Source organism: Rhinolophus sinicus, chromosome 2, assembly GCF_057876585.1.
Source record: "Rhinolophus sinicus isolate RSI-liver-muscle chromosome 2, RSI-T2T, whole genome shotgun sequence".
NCBI classification, from domain to species: Eukaryota; Metazoa; Chordata; class Mammalia; order Chiroptera; family Rhinolophidae; genus Rhinolophus; species Rhinolophus sinicus.
Genome location: NC_142502.1, coordinates 40,583,357 through 40,606,519, shown reverse-complemented (window position 1 = coordinate 40,606,519; position 23,163 = coordinate 40,583,357). Strand labels below are relative to the sequence as shown.

General features: G+C 35.1%; 2 protein-coding genes and 1 pseudogene across 2 annotated transcripts in view; all 3 read left to right on the top strand.

Annotated features, from left to right (window-relative positions):
- Positions 1–3,188: 3,188 nt before the first annotated feature.
- LOC109452424 (amine sulfotransferase-like) lies at positions 3,189–19,782 on the top strand. The gene is made up of 7 exons (XM_074333473.2): positions 3,189–3,294; positions 4,866–5,017; positions 6,731–6,939; positions 10,470–10,596; positions 11,451–11,545; positions 17,100–17,286; positions 18,723–19,782. The coding sequence occupies exons 2-7, from the start codon at positions 4,876–4,878 to the stop codon at positions 18,857–18,859; spliced, it is 897 nt and encodes a 298-aa protein (XP_074189574.2). The 5' UTR covers positions 3,189–3,294; positions 4,866–4,875; the 3' UTR covers positions 18,860–19,782.
- Positions 3,214–23,163, top strand: part of LOC148758766 (amine sulfotransferase-like) — a 46,788-nt gene continuing 26,838 nt past the window's right edge. Inside the window, exon 1 of the mRNA XM_088795498.1 lies at positions 3,214–3,294. The gene's annotated coding sequence lies outside the window, so the exon portion shown is untranslated. The remainder of the gene's footprint in view (positions 3,295–23,163) is intronic.
- LOC148758767 (transmembrane protein 230 pseudogene) lies at positions 19,004–22,090 on the top strand (annotated as a pseudogene).

The window sequence follows — 23,163 nt, the reverse complement described above, 5'->3', positions numbered from 1 at the left end:
AGATTTATTTTAATAAAGGAGAACAGTAAACAACCCGACAGGAATATTTGCATTTGTTGAGTCCATCATTCTTGTGATTATGAACACAAGGAGCCTGAACAAAGTGTTTACTATTTATTCTGTACTAGATCCTAAACTTATATGGAAACAATACTAGTCCATGACCTCAAGGCAGTTAAAGCCTACACCCAAAATTATTTTGCAACCATTGCAATGAATGTAAATTAGATAAGTAAGAGAAAGTGAACAATATAAGGCATCAAATTAGAAAGTTGTTCTAATTTATTGTAATAAAATTTGGACATAAGAATTAAAATTAATAGTGGGAACGGATTCCAAGAAAAGCTATCTTTACAATTGTGTACCTAGCACACAATATTTCCAATATTTTACAGTTGTGGAAACTGAGAAATAGGAAGGTTAAATAACCTGCCATGTAATTAGTCATTCATTGATCTGAGATTAGGCACCAAGGCTGTTCTTCACATGAAGCTTAAGTGGTTCTTATTTACTACATAATCCCTAGTCCTGAACATATACGTGACGGTCAGGGAGAACTTTGTCCCCAATGCCCACAGTTCTCACCTCTTCCTTTGTCTTATACCCATATCCTCCCCATCAGGTGATGGGTGGGAGAATTGTAACTCCTCCAAATTCTCAATATTCATTGCATACATTATGCCTTTATATAAAACCAAAGAGCTATTAAAAATACATTCTATTTCCTGAGTCACTATCTGGAGGAAGAACCAGGGAACATGAAGATAGTTCCACAGAGATCATCCAATCTGATGAACAGACAGACAAAAGAATGAAACACTGAACAGATTCTCAAAGACACGTGGAAAACAGTAAGCGTACTAATAATAAGGAAAGATAAAAAGGCAGGGAAAAGTATTTGAAGAAATTATGTCTAAAAACTTTCTAAATTTGCTGAAAACCATTAATTTACACAGCCATGAAGCTCAGCAAACAGCAGGATAAACATGAATAGATCTACACGTAGGCATATTATAGTCAAACTATTGAAACACAAGTTTTAGGATTGTTTCTTCTATTTCTGTGAAGAATGCCTGTGGAGTTTTGATGTGGATTGGGTGGAATTGCTAGATGTCTTTGGGTAGTATAGGCATTTCAATGACATTAATTCATCTGATCCACAACTACAGGAGTCTTCCCATTTGTTTGTATCTTTGATTTCTCTCAGTAAAGTCTTATAGTTTTCATTGTACAGTTTTTTTCACTTCCCAAATTCCACTTGGTCATGGAGTATAAAACTTTCAATGTATTCTTGAATTTGTTTTGCAAATCTGGGTAATGTCATTGTACAATTAGTTTAGAAGTATTTCCTCCTCCTTAACTTTTTGGAAGGGTTTGAGGAGAATTGCTGTTGACCTTCTTTTAAAAAAAATTTTTGGTAGACTTCACCAGTGATGGCATCTGGTCATGGGTTTATCTGTGTTAGTAGTAGGTTTTTGATTACTGATTTCGTCTCTTTACTCTTTATTGGTGTGTTCTGATTTTCTGTTTCTTCCTGATTCAGCCTTAATAAGGTTGTGTGTTGCTAGATGTACCAATTTCTTCTAGGTTTGTTTTTTATTGTCATATAATGGTTCTTATTATAGTAGACTATCATGATCCTGAGTATTTCTGTAGTAGCATTTGTAATGTCTGCATATTCATTTCTATTTATTTGTTTGTTTGTTTCTTTGTTTGTGTCTTTTATTCTCAGTCACTCCAGATAAAGTTTTCAATTGTGTTTATCTTGTTGAGGGACCAACTCTTAACTTGGTTGTTCTATTCTACTGTTTTTTGGTCACTATGTCCTTTATTTCCACTCTGATTCTTTATTGTTTGCTTTCTTCCATTTCTTAACAATTGGCTTACGTTGTTCTTCTTTATCTAGTTCCTTGTGGTGTAAAGTATTTTTGAGCTCTTTCCAATTTCTTAATATATGTGTTTATGTTATAAAGTTTAGTTTAGAACTGCTTTTGTTGCATCATGTAATATATGATACATTTCGATTTTCATTTGTTTAAATTTATTCTTCTTTATTCACCTTTTGATTGCTTCTTGTCCCATTGGATATTCAGAATATCACCAAAATTTCACTAAGCATTGACAGTTCCAGGGAAACAAAAATTTTTGCAATATTTTTAATTGCTAGATGTGGCATGTCATTGTTTGGTATGGAAAGGAGGAGCTAAAACAATTCCTGCGGTCCCAGATGCAGTTCTGTTCCTGCAGAGGGGTCTAGCCAGGGAGAACAGGGAAAAGCTCTCAAGGATATCAAAAGTTCCCTAAAGCATTTAGTTCAATGAAAGTTTATATTATGAAATCAGAATTTCTTGGCGAGCTATTCATTTTATAAGTAGTCTGCTCTCATCAATTTATACTTATCGGTCTATGCACCTCTCACAAAAGAGATTATTGCTTTGCATAGAAAAATGACATGAAACAAGAGATAGGTTAAGCATTTACAAGCCTAATCTACCCTCAGCTTAAACTGTATTTACTTACCAGTGAACATTTGTACAAGGATTAAAAATCTCCCCTAGGGTCAAACTGGGTTTAGTGGAAACCTGAGAATCATCACCAAAGAGCAGCTGATGTAGGTAACAGATGATTGAAAAATGGGAGAAATGTCTAAGGGAGATGTTAGATCAGGTCTGAGATATATTTCAGTTATTGGAGAAAGCAAAAAAGATGGGATCAATCTTCTGTAATGTCTACTTAAAAAAGAAAAGAAAACAGGAGTGGAAGGACATCATAGACAACCCTGGACATTTTGCAAAAGGAATTTAAATACTCTTTTGAGTTTATAAGGTTCTTTGAACCTCCCATAACCATTGCCAGTTTTACATAGGATGGTTCAAATAAAAACCTGAAGAAGGAACACCAATCTTCTGAGGTAAGTATAAAAGATTTTACTAACCATCCTTCATGCCCAAGGAAGATGTTGCAGTAGCTTTCAAATATACCTTCTTGTTTGTTGTATAGTTTCCAAAGTTAAGTAAATATGACTACTGGAAACATGCTGTTTTCTTTAATATCGCAACAAATTTTGAATCCTTTGCTTTTCCTGGAGCAATCAGATATTTATTTCCTAATATCAACAAACTCTTACCTAATTTATTTATCCAAACTGAGCCATCTGCTGATTTTCAAGAATACTACTCATTGGTTAAGACAAATTCTGTAGGGAGTATTTATTTCTCAGCAACAACACATCATTCCCTGTCATCTATAAATGATATCAGAGTGGATTTTGCTTCATCGGTTGACCTACAAACAGTAAGTAGCTAAAGGGGAGACTTGGATCCTCTTGTAAGTCTCTCTCTCTTCAGCACACAAGGTATTTTTTCTCCTCAATTTTCTGTCTTTTCTTCTTTTCTTTTGGACTTCAGTGCAAGAATAAGAGGGGAAAACATGAGTTCGTTTCTCTTTTACATAATCAATTTCTCCTAAATGTCTTAAAGAGATGCAAACAACATATGACTGGCCAATGCCGAGATCCATGAATTCATCTCACACTGCACTCTTGCCCTGTTTCTGTGACAAGACAGCTTAAATTCCTCTCTCTGCTGAGACTGTCCAAAGTAGACTAAAGATAATAAGTAGCAAAAAGGAGTGATTTCAGAATGGTTTTGAGGGCTGCTAACACTCTTCTTTTCTCTGCATCAAGAATTTCTGTAAAAGGTGCTGTCTGTGGGGGTAGGATGGGTAGCATTGTCTGCTGATTCTATTAGAATCACCAGAAAACTAGATGAGCTAATGCAAGTGATTTTCTACTCTTACTCAGCAAAATTCTAACCTCTGATTTTCCTCTATTGGTCAGGTGATTTAGATTGTTTGTAAGGGAATTAAACGTTCTTGACATGCAATTTAGACAAAGCCGTATCTGCAACTTTTAACAAATTCATTTTCTTAGTGTGCACAGAAATTTTTAAAAATATAATAACTGAAATACATATTGGTTCTAAACTTAATGGTATTAGAACTTCTGGGATTCCCTCATCTATTTCACGTTCAAGAATAGATTTCTCAGGTGGAGATAATAAAATATTTGGCAGGTCCAATTTTTGAACAGGTACATCTTTAGACTATTTGCTTCCTAGTTTTATTTTGACTGTCTTAGTTAGATTTATTTAGGATTCTGATAAAAATTCAATTGGAAAATATAATAATATCCATACAATAGATATTGGAGCAGTATCTCCAAAATAAAACCACTGGTATTACTATGCAGAGCACATTCCAGAATTCATATGAAATAGCGTACACATCCCAAAGCCCTAGAAATTTCTTTCAGAGAAAGCAGATTATTTCTGTTTCAGAAAAAAAAAAAAAAGAGAGATAGAAATAAAAGGTAAATTCATTGAAGAAGTTCCTATTTGTATAACAATGAAAAAGAAAGTGAAAACTATAGGAAATGCTAAGAAACTGTATTAAGTAAATGTAAAATATTTGAAAGCACGGACTCTGAGGTGAAATCATCTGGCATCAAATCCTGCCAGGTCTGCTACCTGGGCAACCTTCAACAATTTGCTGAACCTCCTGTGCCACATTTTCCTCAGCTGTATGTTTGGAGTCATGATAATGTCTCCATCATGGGGTTTTAGGAAACGCTGTTTAACTTTTTAGTATCTTAGTTTCCTCATCTTTAAAATAATAGTAATACCTCTGGCAACATTAAGTTGCTGTGAAGATTAAATGACATATATGTAAGCTGTTCAGTATGGTCTGAGTTAATACATATACACCATTTAAAAGGCGCTTGGCACATATTGAGCAGTCAGTAAGTGTTTGTCATTATTATAAAATGCTAAGAACTTGAAAATAATTTAATCTGTTTTTACTTGTAGGTGAATAAGTATGGACAACACAGACCAATACTTATTAAACTTTAAAGGCTATAATTTTGATTTACCTGTCGTTGATGTTGACTTTCTAGAAAATCTAGAAGATTTTGAAATTAGAGATGATGATGTCTTCATAGTTACATATCCCAAATCTGGTAAGTGTGAGGAGTGGGCCACCTGCATCAGTCTTCACTCTGGTTTGATAACACACGTGTACAAATGTGCCCTTTCCCAGATGAAACAGTAGCCCAGTCTACATTTAGACAACCACCTAGGATTAGAAAGAAAGTTAAATAAATCTCAAATCTTTATAAGTAGGATTTTTGTTAATAGCACATCTCAGTTAGAATTAATTCCTATTAAGCTTTTCAATTACTCTAACTGTTTTGTATTTCCCTATAATAATGACATAATTTTTAACTAATTGACCTTAAACTTTATATTCAGAAAAAAAAAAAGCTGACTTTTTAAATATTGGAACAGGGTGATTGGTGCTCCTGAAGCAACGTGTACAAAGTGGTTAATGTTTCTCAAAGATACACTAGAGTATAAGTCAATACAAAAAGCTTATTTCTGATTTTCACGAAAATACTCCAGTCCCTCCCTTTCACCATCTACTTTGAAATTAAGGACCTCATTTACTTTCCCCAAATTAGTAATGAAATGTTTTTTCCCTGAATCCTTCTATTCTGCAAAATTTATCAGCACATCGGATATTGATATTTTGTTTTTCCTTCCCATTGATGTTGGTGGCATCTGTTTTTTATTCGCTTCATTTAAGGTGAAGCACTGCAGCCCATGAGAGTCTTTCCTTTACCCTTAATCTAGCCCAAGTGTTTGGGACACCAAACATCAGTGCTCAGTCCAGGTTCCTGGGCTCTTACTCATCTTGGAGAGGAGGTTAGGAACTGTCCCCAGGAGTGGCCAAAAATTTTATCAAATTTACTATGTCTTTCAGCAGTCGAGTCATAACAATTACAAGATTGTTGACATCTCACATCCTTTTAGAACGTCGATTGTATTTTCAAGAACATAGATGTAAAAATCCTAAACCAAGTATAAGCAAAAGAAATCTAGCAATGTTAAACAAAAATACAAGGTGGGTTTCTTTCGAGCCATGATTGGTTTAAAAATATGTTAGTGCAGTTCACCCACATTACAGGAGTGTAAGATAAGCCTAGTTATCATCTCAATAGATGCAGAGCAAGCATTTAATAAAATCAGCACATATTCATAGTGGAAACTATTAACAAACTAGGAAAATTAACTTCTTTAACTTCATGAACAGTATTTACCCAAAATTAACACAGACATCATATGCAATAGTGTAACATTTAAAATATCACATTTAAAATCAAGTACAAGACAAGAATGCCTGATATCAGTACTTTCATTCAAGAGTGTGTGAGAAAACCGAGGCTACACAGTTTTTAAAAAATGGGTTATGGGGGATGGGAAGTGAACTTCAGCTCTTAATTTGTCTGTCTGTACTTCTACAAGATAAGGCTTTAAGAAAGGAGACTAAGGAATGAGATACAACGGTAGCCACAGAAAATCAGAGGAATGGAACTGAACACAAATACAGGAAACAGAAAGAGGTGAAGGATTAATCTGAATTGCTGCTAGCATGGAATCAGAGCAACCACAGCTCTTTCCAAGTAAAAGAACAACTAAGAGCATTTGATTTTGTCTTTACTCATTGTAATGCAAACTACAAACAAAAAGTTAGACAAATTTCCTTGGCATACTTAGAATGGTTAAAGAAAAAAAAACTCCAAATGATGTTGAGATATATGGATTCATTATTGACATCTTTTTTTATAGAAAATTAATTCAGAATTAAAAACAAGATTATTTATTTTTTACAGGTACCATCTGGACTCAGCAGATATTAAGCTTGATATACTTTGAGGGACATCGTAGCAGAACTGAAATTGTGAAAACGATTGACAGAGTCCCCTTCTTGGAATACAACTTACACAAAATGGACTTTCTTGCGAGACCATCCCCTCGCCTCTTTGATACCCACCTCCCATATTATTTAGTACCGAAAGGTCTCAAGAGCAAAAAAGCTAAGGTATGTCATAGAAATAGCTTATGGACCTTTGGCACAAACAAAAATACTTTCTTCAAATATTTTTTTCCAGCTCCACTTATCCACATTCTTTTAAATGTTGTTATTACAATTTTTATGATATTGTTTTACGCATGAAAATTGGAATCCATAAATATATATGGAATTATAATCCATAAATATATATGGAATTAAGTATATACGTAACTTTAGGCACAGCACACATTGCATGCAGTGTATTTATAATGTCAATAGAAATTCCTTTATATCAGCACATAAAATTCTGTTCTTTTTAACGGTTTAGTAGAATTTTATTGTATGGTTGTACAATATTGAACGTGTATTGATGGACAGGTAGGTTGCAGTGTATGTATGTATCACATTGCAATGAACATCTTATAGATCTTTAAACTCTTTTGATCAGTGAAATGTTTCTCTAAAGTGGACTTTTCAGGTTAAAATGTCCAATTATTTTAAGAGTTGATAAATATTAGGTGCTTGCTTTCTGTAATGTGTTAACTTACACTTGTTCAAATAGTATGTAAGAATGTTTTTTGCTCACACTGTACCAGTGATTGGAATTATCAATCTTTGCCTAGTGTGCAAGTTAAAAACATCTCATTCTTGAGAAATTTGCAGCCCTTTTGGTTTTAGTCACTTTAGCGTCTTTTTATAGATGTCTAGCCCTTGAAATATCCTGATTCTTTGCTCAATTTTCTTTAGCTCGTCTTTTATTTACTGTTTTGTGGAAGTATTATGTGGGACAAATATTTTTCCTGTCAATAGTTTACCTTTAAAGATTGTTGAATTTTAATTTTATATAACCAATTTTAATTTTATAGAACCAATCTATCAATCTTTCCTTCCTAGATTCTAGTACTTGGTGTTGCTAAGAAAACGCTTCCCCATCAAAAAGATTATGCAAATGCTCTCCAGGTTTTTTCTAATTAACTGTGTGTTTTTATTTTTTACGTTTAATTATAAGTTATATCTGATACTGCGTGTGATTTGAAATATGACTATTGCATAATATTTGTTGGAGGAAAGGTGAGGTAGTTGCCAGATGATCCAATATAACTTGTTTCAGCATTTACTCTTCCCCTATTATTTTAAAGTCTATATTTTGATATAGTAAGTTTCTATCATCCCTTCTTCTGATTCTAGACTCTTCATTCCAAAAATTAATATGTGGGAGTTCTTCACTGTTTTAAATATCGTAACTGATAACAAAGTCCCACCAAATTTATTTTTTGATACGTTCATTCCCCCAATGATTTTTAGCTGTTGATTGCTATTGATTAAACATATAGAGATTAATCCTGGGACAAACATTAAAATTGCAATATTGCAACATTCGTTTCAGCATCATTCTATTGCTCTTTATTTATCAGGTTTACTTTCATGTCCATCAAATATGCTGTTATTCTTTGTATGCTTCATACACATTTTTCCCTGAATTTCCAGTTTTTTTTGGCTAATTCGAATTTTAATTTTTTTCACTATTGTTTTTTCTAGTTAGCGACTGCTGTTATAAAGAAAAAAAGTATTAGTATGTACTATCGTCAAGTAATGGTGTATATGAGTGCTAATTCTTGGAATTCATTAAGAAGTTTTATGGTCAATTACATGGTCAATATTTTTAATATGTCCCATGACTACATGAGAAAATGGTGTATATTCTCTGTGTGGGGTAACACACACACACATATAAAATAAACTTTGTTAAATGATTGATTTATTTTGTTAATTCTTTTATCCTTATGTAAAAGGTAACTGAGAATAAATCTTCCACTATGATGGTTGCTATATCAAAATCTTTACAGACTTAATAGAATTTGTGTTATTTAAGGTATTCTAATATGTTGCTCAGTATACTAAAATTTCTGTTCTATTGGTCATTGCAAATAAATTTTATGTTGTCCTGTGAAATCCTTTGGCCTTAAATTTTACTTAACTTGATATTGTCACTTGTTTTCTTTTTTCCTGGGGTTTTGCCATATGCCTTTGTTTGTTCCAGATTTCAAATATGATTTTCCACTGCTGTATGATTTTTCAAGTTGTGTACGTTATTCTATCTATCAGATCTATGATGTCCCTTCACTGAATAATCAGGTTATGCTAATATGTTATTATTATAATATATGGTGCTATGAATATTCTTGAGAGTGTCTTCTGGTGCACACCTATATGAGCTTCCCTAGAGTGTATGGCCAAAAATAGAATTGCAAAGTCAAAAAGTTCAGAAGTGTTCAACTTTATAAAATGATGTTATTTTTTAAAACAGCAGTTGTATCTGTTTATGCTGAAATCAGCAATGTATGAGTTTTTATTTTTCTCCTAGAAAGTTTTTTATCAGCCTTTTTAATATCCATTAATTATAAAATGGTATCTCAAACTGATTTGAGTATGTATTTCCCTAATTAATAATGAGATTAAGCACTTATTGGTATGTTTATTGTTGCCCATAATTATTCTCGTTCTGCGAAATTTTCATTTTGTTGTTCGGCTTTTTCTTATTGTTTTATACATATTCTGGATGCTATTCAATTGTTGGTGATATGTGTTGCTTCTCTCGTGTGTATTACTTTTTGTAATTTTATGGTATATATATATCTATATCTATCTATCTATCTATCTATCTATCTATCTATAGATAAATTTAATAAATTTTATTGGGGAATATTGGGAGACAGTGTGTTATTTCAAGGCCCATCAGCTCCAAGTAGTTGTCCTTCAATATAGTTGTGGAGGACGCAGCTCAGCTCCAAGTCCAGTTGCTATTTTCTATCTTAGTTGCAGGGGGCTCAGCCCACCATCCCATTCGGGAATTGAACCAGCAACCTTGTTTCTAGCTGTCACGCTCTAACCAACTGAACCAGCCAGCCGTCCCTTTTATGGTATATTTTGAAGAACAGCATTCTTAAAATTTTAATGTAGTTGAATTCTAATCAGTTCTTATTAAAAAAAGGTTTGGTTTTTCTTCTGTTTAGGAAATCCTTTTCTTCTCCAAGACTGAGAATATATTCTTTATTTATTAATATTTGAAAGTTTTACTTCATACTGAAATCCTCAATCCATTTATAAATTTTTTGTGTGTGATGTGAGGTATGAGGTAGAATTCTATTTCCTTTTTTTTTCCTATATGGATAATTGTTCGTAAACATTGTCTGTTTAATAGTATTTCCTTTTTCACTGATCTCCAATGCTATTTGGTTGTATATCAATTATTGTTTAATGTCCACACAGAGTAAATTGAAACAGCTTCAGTGCAAGGTAATTTACCATATTAATCAACCTTACAAATAAATAATTTCACTATTAGAAGTTAGTCTTTATATTTGTACGTGTGAAATGTGATGTGAATAAAGTTATTTATTTCAGCATCTTTGTAATGGCAAAAATTGGGCATAATTCAAATTTTCACAAATAGTGGGCTGGATGAAACGACTGATTATGCATTCATATAATGAAACATTATGTAGATATTCTAAAAACCAAGAATTATTAAAACTGTTTTACTACTCCACCTGCAGATTATTTACATCTACAGAAACCCCAAGGATGTTTTGACCTCATACTTTCATTTTTCAAATTTGATCGTTGCAATGCAAGCTACAGATAACATGGAAGTGTTTTTGGAAAAGTTTCTGGATGGAAAAGGTAACCATGAATTTATTATACAAGCGACATGTTTATGAGTCAATTTTGCCGTTTAGCCAAATTCTCAAACTTAGGGAACGTATTTTAGGGTGATGGACAGAGTAATATGGATAGACATATTTTATGAGCTGGAATGCACATAAATGTTACTATTCTGTCAGTTTAATTTGCTACCAGTGGCTTTCTTATTCTCACCAGGACCACTCTGGGGATTGTATGCAAAAGCATATTGTTTAAGAAATATTTTGACCACATCATAAGAGAGCTACAGTAGTCTAACAATTCAAACTATTTAGATCCATGCATTCCAGAACAGCAAATGTTCAAAGTGCGTGTAGTTTTTGTGTTCTGTCGTGGACTTATGGTAGGCCTTATCTGACAACAGTGGAATTTTCATTTTAATGCTGAGGAGGATAAATTGATTAAAAAAACTTGTGGAATATGGAATTGGTGCTGTTACTCATTTAGAAGATTATACTCAGTTTCATCTCAATGTCAATAGCTGAAGTTGCTCTCTGGAGATCTTAAAACAGATAATGAAAGGAGAAATAAAGACATGTTTTCAAGTATAAGAAGGAGGAAAAGTAAAGGGCCTCCCAGAAAGAAATCTTCCAAGTTAGTTCTTTGGGCTTCTTATTTCTTAATTGCTACTTTCCTACATTCGCAGGAAAGGCAGGTTTCCATTAATCATGTCATTGTTCCCAAAACACCATTTTTAAAAGGTAACGTAGATGTCCAGTGGTACGAGTTTGATTTATTTTTCTGAGGATTCCAGAACAGAAAAGGAAGTCTATAGTCTGCTGTTCACTAAGTGCAACATCTTTAACCTTGTTACGTATTAACTTTTCCCACAGTGGTAGGAAGCCTTTGGTTTGATCACATCAGAAACTGGTACAAGTACAGACACGACTTCAATATTCTGTTCATGATGTATGAGGAAATGAAACTGGTAAGAGGAGAAGGTTATTTTTTAAAATTATTTCTTTGCAGCGCTTTTTTATCTTAGCTTTAAAGAACCTCATTTTGCTAGTAGGTTGCTGCCTAACGACTTCTCAGGCTGCTTTAAGGCTTTCTAATTTCCTGCTCATCCCTTAATTACTGGTCTTCCTTGGGCTCTCTTGTCACTCTACATGGTCATCTTTTGTGGTTCCTTTTCATGTAACCATCTGTAGCAATAAAGGCAAACTCATACATCTGGAGCTTAAAAAAGAGAAAGGTCACCGGGAAACACTGGGGTGAGAAGCCATTAAAAGAAGGCTAATTAGCCAGAGGTGATTGTGGGCCCTGTGATGCTAGTTCTTCCAATATTTTAAGAGAATCTTGAAATGTAGCTTTCATGTGAAATCACATATTTACATGCTTGCATCCAATCAAAGTTGTCTTAATACATTGTGTAACCCGCACAAAACACATGTGAAGTTCAGTGTTTTGTGATCTCTGATTAATATGTTGATTCACTACTACATAATTTATTCATTCATTTAGTCAAAATTATTAAATGCCTACTATGTGACAGACACTAAATCATGAAACAAAGAGGATTGAAACCACTATTTATATAATTTATAATCCAGGAGGGAACATAAGTATTCACAACGTAGGTATATATAATTGAAAACTATGACAAGTGTTATTTTAAAAAGTACAGGTACATATCAGTATATGAAATGAGGGGATCTGGTATAGTTAAAAGTAATAGGCAATTATTACTAGAAAAAATAACATGATAACTTTAAGCTAATAAATGAGTAAATAAAGCAAGTGAGGTAAAAGGGAATGCTAAGCCAAGAAAAGACAATGTGCAAATGGCCTGATGCAGTAAAGTGTGTGGCATCTTTGAAGAACTGAAGGAAGAAGTTAAAGAGCAAGGTGGAAATGAGGAAAGATGAAGCTAGAGAGGTGTGTAGGAGCCAGACTGTGCAGCGTCTGTAGACAATGTTAATGGCAGTGATTTCTTTAACCTTAAAAGCAATAAGGAGACTTTCAAGAGTTATAAGAAGGCCAGCAATATGATAGAATTCGTATTTTTAGAATATCATTCCCATTAATGTTTTGCAGTGTGATAATAATAAATATAGGCAAACTATTCAAAGACCAGTATGCTAATCTGCTGACAATCAATGATGCTTTCGATTAGAATAGTATCACTGAGACTGGAAAGAATGCAGAGTTTTAAGATATTTAGGAGATGAAAAAGGAAAGGGATTGTATATAGAAAAAAATGAGAAAGACCGATGTGTAGGACACCTCCTGTATTTCTTGTTCATATATCTGTGTAGATAATTGTATTATTCGTGAAGGTACTTAGGGAACACTGAAGCAGGAAGGGCTTGCGGTAGAAGGTTATGAGGTTGTTTTTGTCATATGGAATTTAAGGTGACTTAGAAGTACTCTAATAAATATATTTGGAAGTAAGTGGAACACACAGGTCTGAAGCCCAAAGAGTCTTGGGCTAAAATATCAATGATATTAACTCAGGCATCATCACTGTATAAAATATAACTGAAACTATGAACATGGATAAAATTGAGAGTGGGAAGAGAGAGGGGCACAGCAAGAGGGAGGAAGGAAAATGAGAGGAGGAAAGAAGCAGAGGAGGTGAGTAAAGGGGAACAAGGATCTATTACTGGGAGACCTTAAGATACAAAGCTTGGGTAGAGAGGATGGGCTCACCAAAGAAACAGAACTGAACAGTGAGAGGTAGAAAGGAAAGGAGGAATTTGTGGTGACATAGAAGTCAAGCGGGTGTGTTAAGAAAGATCTTAAGATCTTTTAAAGATATTTAAGTCTGCTGAGAAGTCAAGTAAAAAGAGAGTTTAATTGTCCATTAAATCTAGTGACGTGAAATATAGTATGATGTACAGTAAATGAGGTTGGGGTGGGTTGCGGTATGAGTTGGTGACACAAATGTATATCACCAGTCAAGGCACATGTACGTATGTTGTTAACTATCTTTCAGTATACCAACTTTTATTCCTAATATTTGGATTTCAATCATGTCATGTCCAAAAAACAATTTATCACCTCTCAGCAAAATCTGCTGCTTCTCCCAGGAAATGCCCTGTAATTCAAGTGACCTAAATCAGAAACCAGGCTTCATACTTAACCCCTGCTTCACCCCGTACTTCATTTCCTTATTCATTCAACAAGTCATGCTAATTCTGTCTGAAAATTTAGACAACTTAATTCAGTCCACATTACGCCTTCCCTAGTGAGGCTCATCTTCATCTTTCGTTTTGTTTCCACAACAACCTTCCTAATTGGTCTCCGTAGCTCCCACCTCACCTAGTCTCCATTTACTCTTTATTCTTCAACCAGAGTCATCCCAAATTACAAACCTGATTCCTTCCCTAGTTTCATTTTTTAATTCCTCCGCAAGAATGTGCTCACAACAAAAGCATTAATAAACAATAAATTTAGTGACAATTAGGACAAAGAGACCACAGAGTAAACTATGCAAAATCTCTTGAACATTTGTTCTGTCACCAATATACTATCACCAGGTACCACTTTTCTCTTGCTTTCCACCAAGTAGCCCATTGTTCATGTATTTTTTTATCTAGGTTTTTCACCAAACTTTCAAAAAACAATTTTTTTCAACTATATAATAGGAAGAGAATATTCTTTCAACTTCCCTTGTCAGGGAAGATAGACCTTAGTCAATGTGGGATTTTCTGCTTTAAAGCTCTTTGTAGAAAAAGATCCCAATTTTCTCAAGCAGTTAGGTGTTCATCAATGTTGGTGTCGATGTTGAGGTCTTCCATTGTCTGCTACTTTCCTTGGAAATATGTTGGCAGTTTTACCTAATACTGTTTATGTCTGGTTCTCCAGTGCTCATTGTTTCAGAAACACCCAAAGTCCACATAGTTTATCAGAGGAGTTTGCACATTTCCCACTGATTTGGAGGTTATATCCCTTGGTACATAGTGACGATAAAGAATCATTTACTACTTTACTATCTCAGGTATCCTGCAGTATGTAGTTGGAATAGAGCAGGAATTGCTATACCGCTTAGAGATTCATATTTACATCTAAAAAAATAAATAAAAGCAGAGATATTGTTATTATAAAAATAAGGATAAAAGTTATTTGTGGGTGGAGGGCATGGTTTATAATTAGGGAAGGGATGTTTGGTAGGGTTTTGGTAATTCTACCCTAATTTTTTTAAGGAACCACCTTCGTAAGGAACCATTCATACTCCACAATTTTATATTCCCGTTAGTTGTGCACATGGATTCCAATTTCTCCACATCCTCGTGACCACTTCTTACTTATTTTTTATTAATCGCCATCCTAATAGGTGTGAAGTAGTATCTCCCTGTGGTTTTTTTATTTGTATTTCCTTAATGATTGGTGAGTTTGAGTATTATTCATGTTTTATTGACCTTTTATATATCTTGTATGCAGAAATATCTACTGAAGAGATTTGACAATTTCTTAATTGTGTTTTTTTGTTTATTTTTGAGTTGTAGTTCGTAGGTACATTGGATATGACCCCTTATCAGATATATGATTTAAAACAGGAATATCAATAAGATTTTCAATAATTAAAAATAAGTGTCCATCATCAAAGTGATAAGTTATGAAAAATTTAGTGGATAAATAGAAATAAAATAGGAAATTACAAATTATGGTTTTTAAAGTGTATATTAGAAAGTTCATGGCATTCCATGAGTTGCTTTTATACTGTTTTATGTACTTGATCACAGAAGATTTTAATTTTGATGTAGCCCATTTTATCTTTTTTTTCCATTTTTGCCTGTGCTTTTGTTTTCATAATTAAGAAATTATTGCCAAATCAAATGTCATTAAACTTACTCTCCTATGTTTTCTTCTAAGAATGTAATCATTTTAGCTCTTACGTGTAAGTCTCATCCATTTTGAGTTCATTTTTGTATGTCTTTGTAAATGGAATTGTTTTCTTATTTTCTTTTGGGAATCTTCATTGTTACTATGAAGACAGGCAAGTGATTTTGGAGTGTTCGTTTTCTATCCTGCAACTTGGCATTATTTGTTTATTGGTTCTACCAATTGTTGGTGGAATCTTTAGGGTTTTCTGTGTAAAACATCATGTTGTATGTGAACACAGATAATGTTACTTCTTCCTTTGAATTTGGATGCCTTTTATTTATTTTTCTTGCCTCACTTCTCTGGCTAGCACTTCCTGTGTTATGTTGAATACAAGAGGCAAGAATGCGAATCCTTGCCTTATTCCCAATCGTATTGCAAAGATTTACAGTCTTTCATCATTGACTATGATATAAACAAGTAGGTATTTCTTATATGGTCTATTTATGCAGAGGCAGTTTTCTTTTTCTTTTTTCTGTTCTTGGTTTTTTGAGTGTTTCTGTCATGAAAATGTGATGGATATTGTCAAATGCTTTTTCTGCATCATTTAAAATGATCATGTGGTTTCTTTCCTTTCATTCTGTAAATGTTGTATTATATTAATTAATTTCACATGTTGAAACATCTTTCCATCCCAGGAGTAAATCCCACTTGATCATGGAGTATGCTCCTTCTAATATGTTGTTTAATTTTTTTGCTAGTAATTTTTTTGGGGGGACAGGGGTGGGAAATCTATTTTTTATTTTTTTATTTTTATTTATTTTAATTAAAACTATTGGTGTGACAATTGTGAGTATAATTACATAGGATTCAAGTGTACATTTCTATAAAATATCATGTATATATCTCTCATATGTGGATGTAAAACTGAAAGCAACAGAGGAACAAGACAAACAAACAAAGAAACAAAAACTCATAGACACAGACAATAGTTTAGTGGTTACCAGAAGGTAAGGGAGGAGACAGGGTGGTAGAAGAGGGTCAAATATATGGTGTTGGAAGGAGAAATGACTCTAGGTTTTTGCCATTACTTTGTTGAGGAGTTTTGCATCTTACCTTTCAAAGGTGATATTTGTCTTTAGTTTTCTTTTCCTGTAGTGGTTTTGTCTGGCTTTAGTATCAGGGTAATGCTGGCCTTGTAGAATGAGTTTGGAAGTATTTCCTCCTCGTTGATGTTTTTGGAAGAGTTTCAGTAGGATTGGTGTTAATTCTTCTTTAAATGTGTGGTAGAAGTCACCAGTGATGCCGCCTAGAACGGGGCTTTTCTTTCTTGCTTCCATTTATTTAATTACTTGCTTTACTCTTTCCCACATGAAGTTATGAATTTAAACATTCATAGATACCTTATTATTGTTCTCTTATACTTCTCTGAAGCTTATCACAGTTTCAGAAACATATGAGATATCATAAAAGTGTTGGTTAAATAAATTAATGAGAGTTCCTTATATCATCAAACAGTAGGAAGCTCTACCAAAGCTGACAACCAGAGCACTCATTTTCATAGGAAGAATCGGGAAGTAATATAGCCTTGTCAAACTTTAGACTTACAGTAAGTCCAACCACCTTCAGTTTTCCAAAATGTAATAAAGATGTTGGGCTTTAAGTCATGTGTTCCTTATAAGCTGAAGAGTTTCTCATGCCCGCAATTCTTTCAGGACCTCAGAAGTTCTGTGCTTAAAATCAGCCATTTTCTTGAGAAAGAACTGAGTGAAGAGGACGTGGAAGCTGTTGTGAAGCAGGCTACATTCAAGAACATGAAGTCTGATCCAAATGCAAACTATGATGACGTTCTACGTAATGTAATTGGGACAAGAAGAAATGATGGACATTTTCTGCGCAAAGGTGATGCTCAGTGGTTTATGAGAGTAAAAGTGTTTAGAGTTCCCTTGATTCCTTGGCCTGTACAGCGATTAAGGAGTGCTCCTAACATGTCTTTCCAAATACTATCCTTTGGGCCTTAGAGAAAACCAAAGATCCTAACTGAAAATGGCCCTGAAAAGTATCCCTGAAAACTGAACAGTTGTTTAGTACTGAGCCTGACACTTGAAACTGATTAATCAATATTAGGTTCCTACCTTCTAGTATATATGACCCTACTCTTAATAATTTTTTATGGAGTCTCACCTGAAGGTGATGGATATATGCATATGTGACTAGGACAACTCCAATTTTTGTTTTCCTTTCTCTTAGAACATTCTGTAAGTAAACTCCATATGTATTTTGTTATGGGAGTATGAGGGGGTTTGGATTATAGTTATTTCCTCATGTGTCAGATTTCTTCATTGTAAAAAGTAGATTCACCAATTGTGCTATGAATTCAATTATTCAACAACATGAAGAAAATTTTATTGTGCTTTTATGACTTGCCAGGATTTGTTAAGAATGAATATATTGTTCTCCAGATAGTCCTTAAGTTCAAAATTTTTAAAATTTGACCTTTTAAACATGCTTTTTATAAAACATAATTTATGCTTTCCTATTTTATTCATATTTATGCTCTAAATTTTTCATAACTTAGCATTTTGATGATAGACATTTACTCTTAATTATGAAGACCTTGTTGCAATTGCTCTTCACATTGCCATTTTTAAAAAATTGTTTCTTCTTTTGTCCCATTTATTATCAACTTTGACTTCTTCGTATTCAACTGTATGAAATACAAAGCAATTCTCATGCCCATAATAGCTTCTTAACATGCCGATAATAATGTTTAAACAAGAAAATTTGATAGCTAAAAGTGCCAAATCTTCATTAAAAGATCAGCTTAATGATAGTTTCAAACTTCGATGAAGTAAAACCCAAGCGATGGCAGCTCAGAGCACCCTCTGTGACCTTGGGTTCAATACTTAAAAAATCTTTGGGTCTCATTTTTTTTTTCCATTTTAAAAATGAAGAAATACTGATATTGTAAGGTTGTGTTAAGGATTATATTACATTTTAGATATACTTTGCCAAGTACAGTGCCTGGCATTTAGTAAACTATGTATAAAAATTCAAATCTAGTCATATATTTTACTTTTGTTTTTCCTTCTCAATAATGGTTATAATTTAATGGTAGAAGTTGATGCAAGTAGGTGGATAAGGAAAGTGGAATTTCGAAGTGTTGTTTTGTTTCTTAGCTGATTTCTATACAAGGAAAAGTGAAGTATCTAACATGACAGAAAACTAACAGATATTTAGATTGGCTTGAAGGAGGGATTAAAGCGGGTTGAAGGGAAGTTTTGCTCTGGTATTGTTACTTACTCACCCAGGAGCTGATTGTGTGCTTATCCCTCCAGGTGTCATCGGAGACTGGAAAAATTACTTGACAGTGGAGCAAAGTGAAAGATTTGACAGAATATTCCAAAGGAAGATGAAAGATTTTCCCTTGAAGTTCATCTGGGATGTAAATAAGGAGCAGAATCAATGTAAATGAATTCTGTAAAACTCTACTTAACTAGAGGGCATATTTTAATATACATATTAATTTGTTCTCATGCAAATATTAATTATAAAACTTTAGCAATAAAATAATGAGTAAACTGTGCTTAGATTAGTTGCTATGAGTTTGATAAACACTATGAAATTTCAAAAAGTAAAATGATTTTTGAGATAGTCTGCATTGATAGCCTGTATTAAGAAGTGAAAAACAGGAAGCATGTAATGTGAATTGCAAATGTCCTGAGTTTTTTGCACTGTGTAATTTTTAAATCTAGAATTAAATATAGTATCAAGGAAACATTAAAAATGCTTTTATTATTGTAATTAAATTTTAATTATTTGGTTTAATATCAATGTAAATGTCGACATAAATAGAGAACACATATGTCAGAACATACATCTGTTTAATAATGTATCAGATTACAAAATTGACACTAAAGATAGAAAAATCTAAAATACATTAATTGGGCCAGCCCGGTGGCTCAGGCGGTTAGAGCTCCATGCTCCTAACTCTGAAGGCTGCCACTTTGATTCCCACTTTGGCCAATGGGCTCTCAACCACAAGGTTGCCATTTCAATTCATCGACTACCAGAAGGAATGGTGGGCAGCGCTCCCTGCAACTAAGTTTGAACACGGCACCTTGAGCTGAGCTGCCGCTGAGCTTCCAAATGGCTCAGTTGGTTGGAGTGCGTCCTCTCAACCACAAGGTTGCCGGTTCGACTCCCGCAAGGGATGGTGGGCTGTGACCCCTGCAACTAGCAATGGGAACTGGACCTGGAGCTGAGCTGCACCCTCCACAACTAAGACTGAAAGCACAACAACTTGACTTGGAAAAAAGTCCTGGAAGTACACACTGTTCCCCAATAAAGTACTGCTCCCCTTCCCCAATAAAATCATTAAAAAAAATACATTAATTATCTAACAGTTCAATCATGTAAGAATTTCGGTGAAAAAAATAGTTGTGTTTATAACACATCACTCACTAAACTAATTCCACATGTATTTGATTCTAAATGTTTAATATAAAATCATTTTGAATACTGAAATAATATAGGTGAATTTGTTTATAATTCCCAAAAAAGATTCGAAGCATAAAAGCAGTGAAAAAAACTTCAAAGAAAAAGTTAGTAAATTTACAACCATAAATATTTCAAGGCATCACCATCCATAATAGTCAACTAATAAAAACAACTCAATGTCCACCTGCAGGAAAATAAATAATTGTGCCATTTCATATAAGCAAACACTGTATACTAGTAAGAATGCATGAATTACAGCTGCATGGAAAATATATATGAAGCTCTGAAACATAATGTTCAGTGGGAAAAGCCAGACACTTACTGCATGATTCATTGAGTAAGATTTAGAAACAGGTAAAATTAATCTCTAGGTTTAGGAGAGTGTATACCTTTGGGGGATGCTGTAGTAACTGGACAGGCACATGAGAGAATTCCTGGGGTCTTAGTACATTCTGTTTCTTGATCTTAGTGCTGGTTCCATGGGTGAGGTCACTTTGTGAATATTCATTGGGCTGTACATGCATCATTTGTGATCTTTATGTGTTTTTGTCATTTTATTAAAAATTTGTGAAATCATAAACATAAAAATTTTCTGCAAGAACAGAGAAACAAGAACTTGTAGTTTATAGAAAAGACAAAACAAATTCAGATTTCGCAAAAGTTTAAAGCAATGCTCAAGTTTTCATAGTAATCTCATGTAGTGCACGTTACAATGCCCATTTTGTGGAAGGACCAGGCTTCTGGATATGCACTTTGACCACGCTCACAGTTAATAAGAAGCAGAGCCAGCACTTAACCCAGGTTGGATTCCAGTACTCAAATCTTCTCCTCTCCTCTTAATCGGCCATTTGAGGCTGATCAGATTAGGTATTGTGCTGCTCGTTAGGCCAATGGAAGACGAGAGAGGCAAGAATGAGAGGTGACTATGAAATTTTAGAAAAAAAAGGAATTCTATGAATGGATTGAATGAAATGGAATACATGTAATCTAATCTATTCAATCTAAAATTTTAATGTTTAAGAAAGCTGCGGGTTTATTAGAACTGGCCTAAGGAAATAACAAATAACACTATACCATCAAACTACGTAAGTAATCTCAACTTGGCCTGATAATAGGGGGATTCCACAAAAGCAAGGCAGTCTCCCAGAAAGTTAATTAGTGAGAGGCAGGTGAGTAAGAGATACTGAGGCAACCCTCCACATCTCTGAGTCAGAGCAGTTGTGTGGGCACGGGGGCCTTGTGGCCTCTGCCCACTGTGCAGCAGTTGGCGAGTTCCTGAACCACTCTGTGGGTTATGGGCCTGTGGGGACAGAGTCCCAGAGAGCAGTTTCCAGGCTCTCAGCATCGCGTGGAGGGGTGCTGGCTTGGGTGGTGGATGGCCGTCAGCTGTGACCAGTTGGCCAATTGGCCACTGATGTAGCTGCCGGGGCTGTGTTGGTTGGTGAGTCGGTTGTTTGGCAGGCAGAGGAGCGGACAGCAGGTTGCAGATTGTGTGGATCCGGCCTCCAGTGAGATTATAGTGGTATGACTCCCCTACCTATGGCTCCGTGGGTGTTCCTTTTTGGCCTAACCATATCCTGCGTTCTTATGTGGGGAGCAGGACAGGAGGACCCGCAGGCCGACTCTCACAACCGGTGCCCACATGTACCAACGTGGCTGCTGTAATCCCCAGTAGCAAAGTGAAATTCTCAATTCTTTACAGCACTGGAGATGGACACCGTAACCGTCTGAAGGAAACTTGACGTGCTAAGGCTAGCTTTAAATGGAAAGGCTGCCCTGGTGCAGTGAGATCTCACTTACTAAAGTTTAAGAAAAGTCCTGCTAAGATTCCTCATGATGTCATTGCCTGTGTCACCATGTGGTTTTCAATCTGTGCTTTTCTCACTGTCATAGGCTGCCTCCTGCTGGCAGGTTACACCAGTAAAGTCGGGTCCAGCCAGGGATGCACCATTCGGATTGTTGTCCCCTGGTGTTTCTGCCCGGGTTGTACCACCTGCTCATTGCCTGCAGAGCACATCCAGGCTGCCAGGGCTACTCATACCAAGACCTTCTGGACTGTGGTGACTGGTCCCCACCGCAGCCAGGAGAAGATCCCCAGATGGGGCTGAGCAGAGCGGGCATTTGGCAGAAGCTATGGAAATCTATGCCTAAGATTAGGGAATTCTGCACTTTGGCAGATACTAGGCAAAACTATGGAAAGATTTAAAATATCCATACCCAGATGTTAATTGAGGTGATAATTAGACAAACAGTGTGGGGACAGAGTCCCACAGAGCAGTTTCCAGCTTTTGGACTCCCGTGGATAGGTGCTGGCTCGGTTAGTAGATGGCCGTCAGCTGTAATCAGATGGCCATCTGCTGTGGCTGGGTGGCTATCAGCTGTTACCGGTTAGCATTAGCCACTAATGTACCTGCCGTGGCTACACAGGGGTTTGGTTGGTTGGTGGGAGGAAGAGATGACGGCGGATTATGGATCGTGTGGATCCTGCTTCCTGTATCTCCAATCCAGCCGCCAGCGAGAATATAGTGGTATGAACCCCCTAACGATGGCTCCGTTGGTGTCCCTTTATGGCCTCACCATATCCTGCGTTCTTGTGTGGGGAGGGTGAGCTGAGACCCTGAATTAGAAACAGGAAGCTAAGACGTGCTAGATTTTTATTTTCTTGGCCCTGACCAAAACCCCTGACAAATTTTTCCACGTGAATGTGGAGACTAGCAATATTAATTGTATGGGGAAGTAAAGATATTCTGTAGAACAAAATGTTGCCTCTCCCACCCTATTTAGCTGAACATTTCTTTTCAATACTCCTCATTGATGTTTTGTCTTAAGGCATATGGAAAAATGCAGTACGTCTAATTTCATATTACTAAGTGATTTATTTGAAAAAGTTTTGAGTATTTTACCCCCCATACTTATCTGTACCTTTATATTCTGTGGACGATCTTGGTAAAGTCACATATCAGTGTCGGAAAAATAAAACGAGCACTACATTTGTGTTGTGTGAGGCCCCATGAGCTTGAGAGTCAGACAGAACTGGTTTTAAATCCCAAATGCAAACTTTCCTGCAGTATAACCTTGGACCAATTTTCTCAGTACTCTGAGATAGAGTTTGAGACTATAATTCCTATTGTTTGGGTTTCAGTAAGGATCAAATAAAGTATTTTATATCATCAACATGGCACACAGATGTTCCCCAAAGTGTTAGTTTCTCACTGTAAAATAGGGTCCTGCAAAGACTGCACTTAAAATTCATTAAAGCCACAAGTGAATTGCATCCTT

Excerpts from the sequence above, each read along its gene's own strand:
- LOC109452424 (XM_074333473.2), top strand. The coding sequence starts at position 4,876 with ATGGACAACACAGACCAATACTTATTAAACTTTAAAGGCTATAATTTT. Across the intron at positions 10,597-11,450 it reads AAAGTTTCTGGATGGAAAAG|TGGTAGGAAGCCTTTGGTTT; the intron begins GTAACCATGAAT and ends CTTTTCCCACAG. Across the intron at positions 17,287-18,722 it reads TGGACATTTTCTGCGCAAAG|GTGTCATCGGAGACTGGAAA; the intron begins GTGATGCTCAGT and ends TTATCCCTCCAG.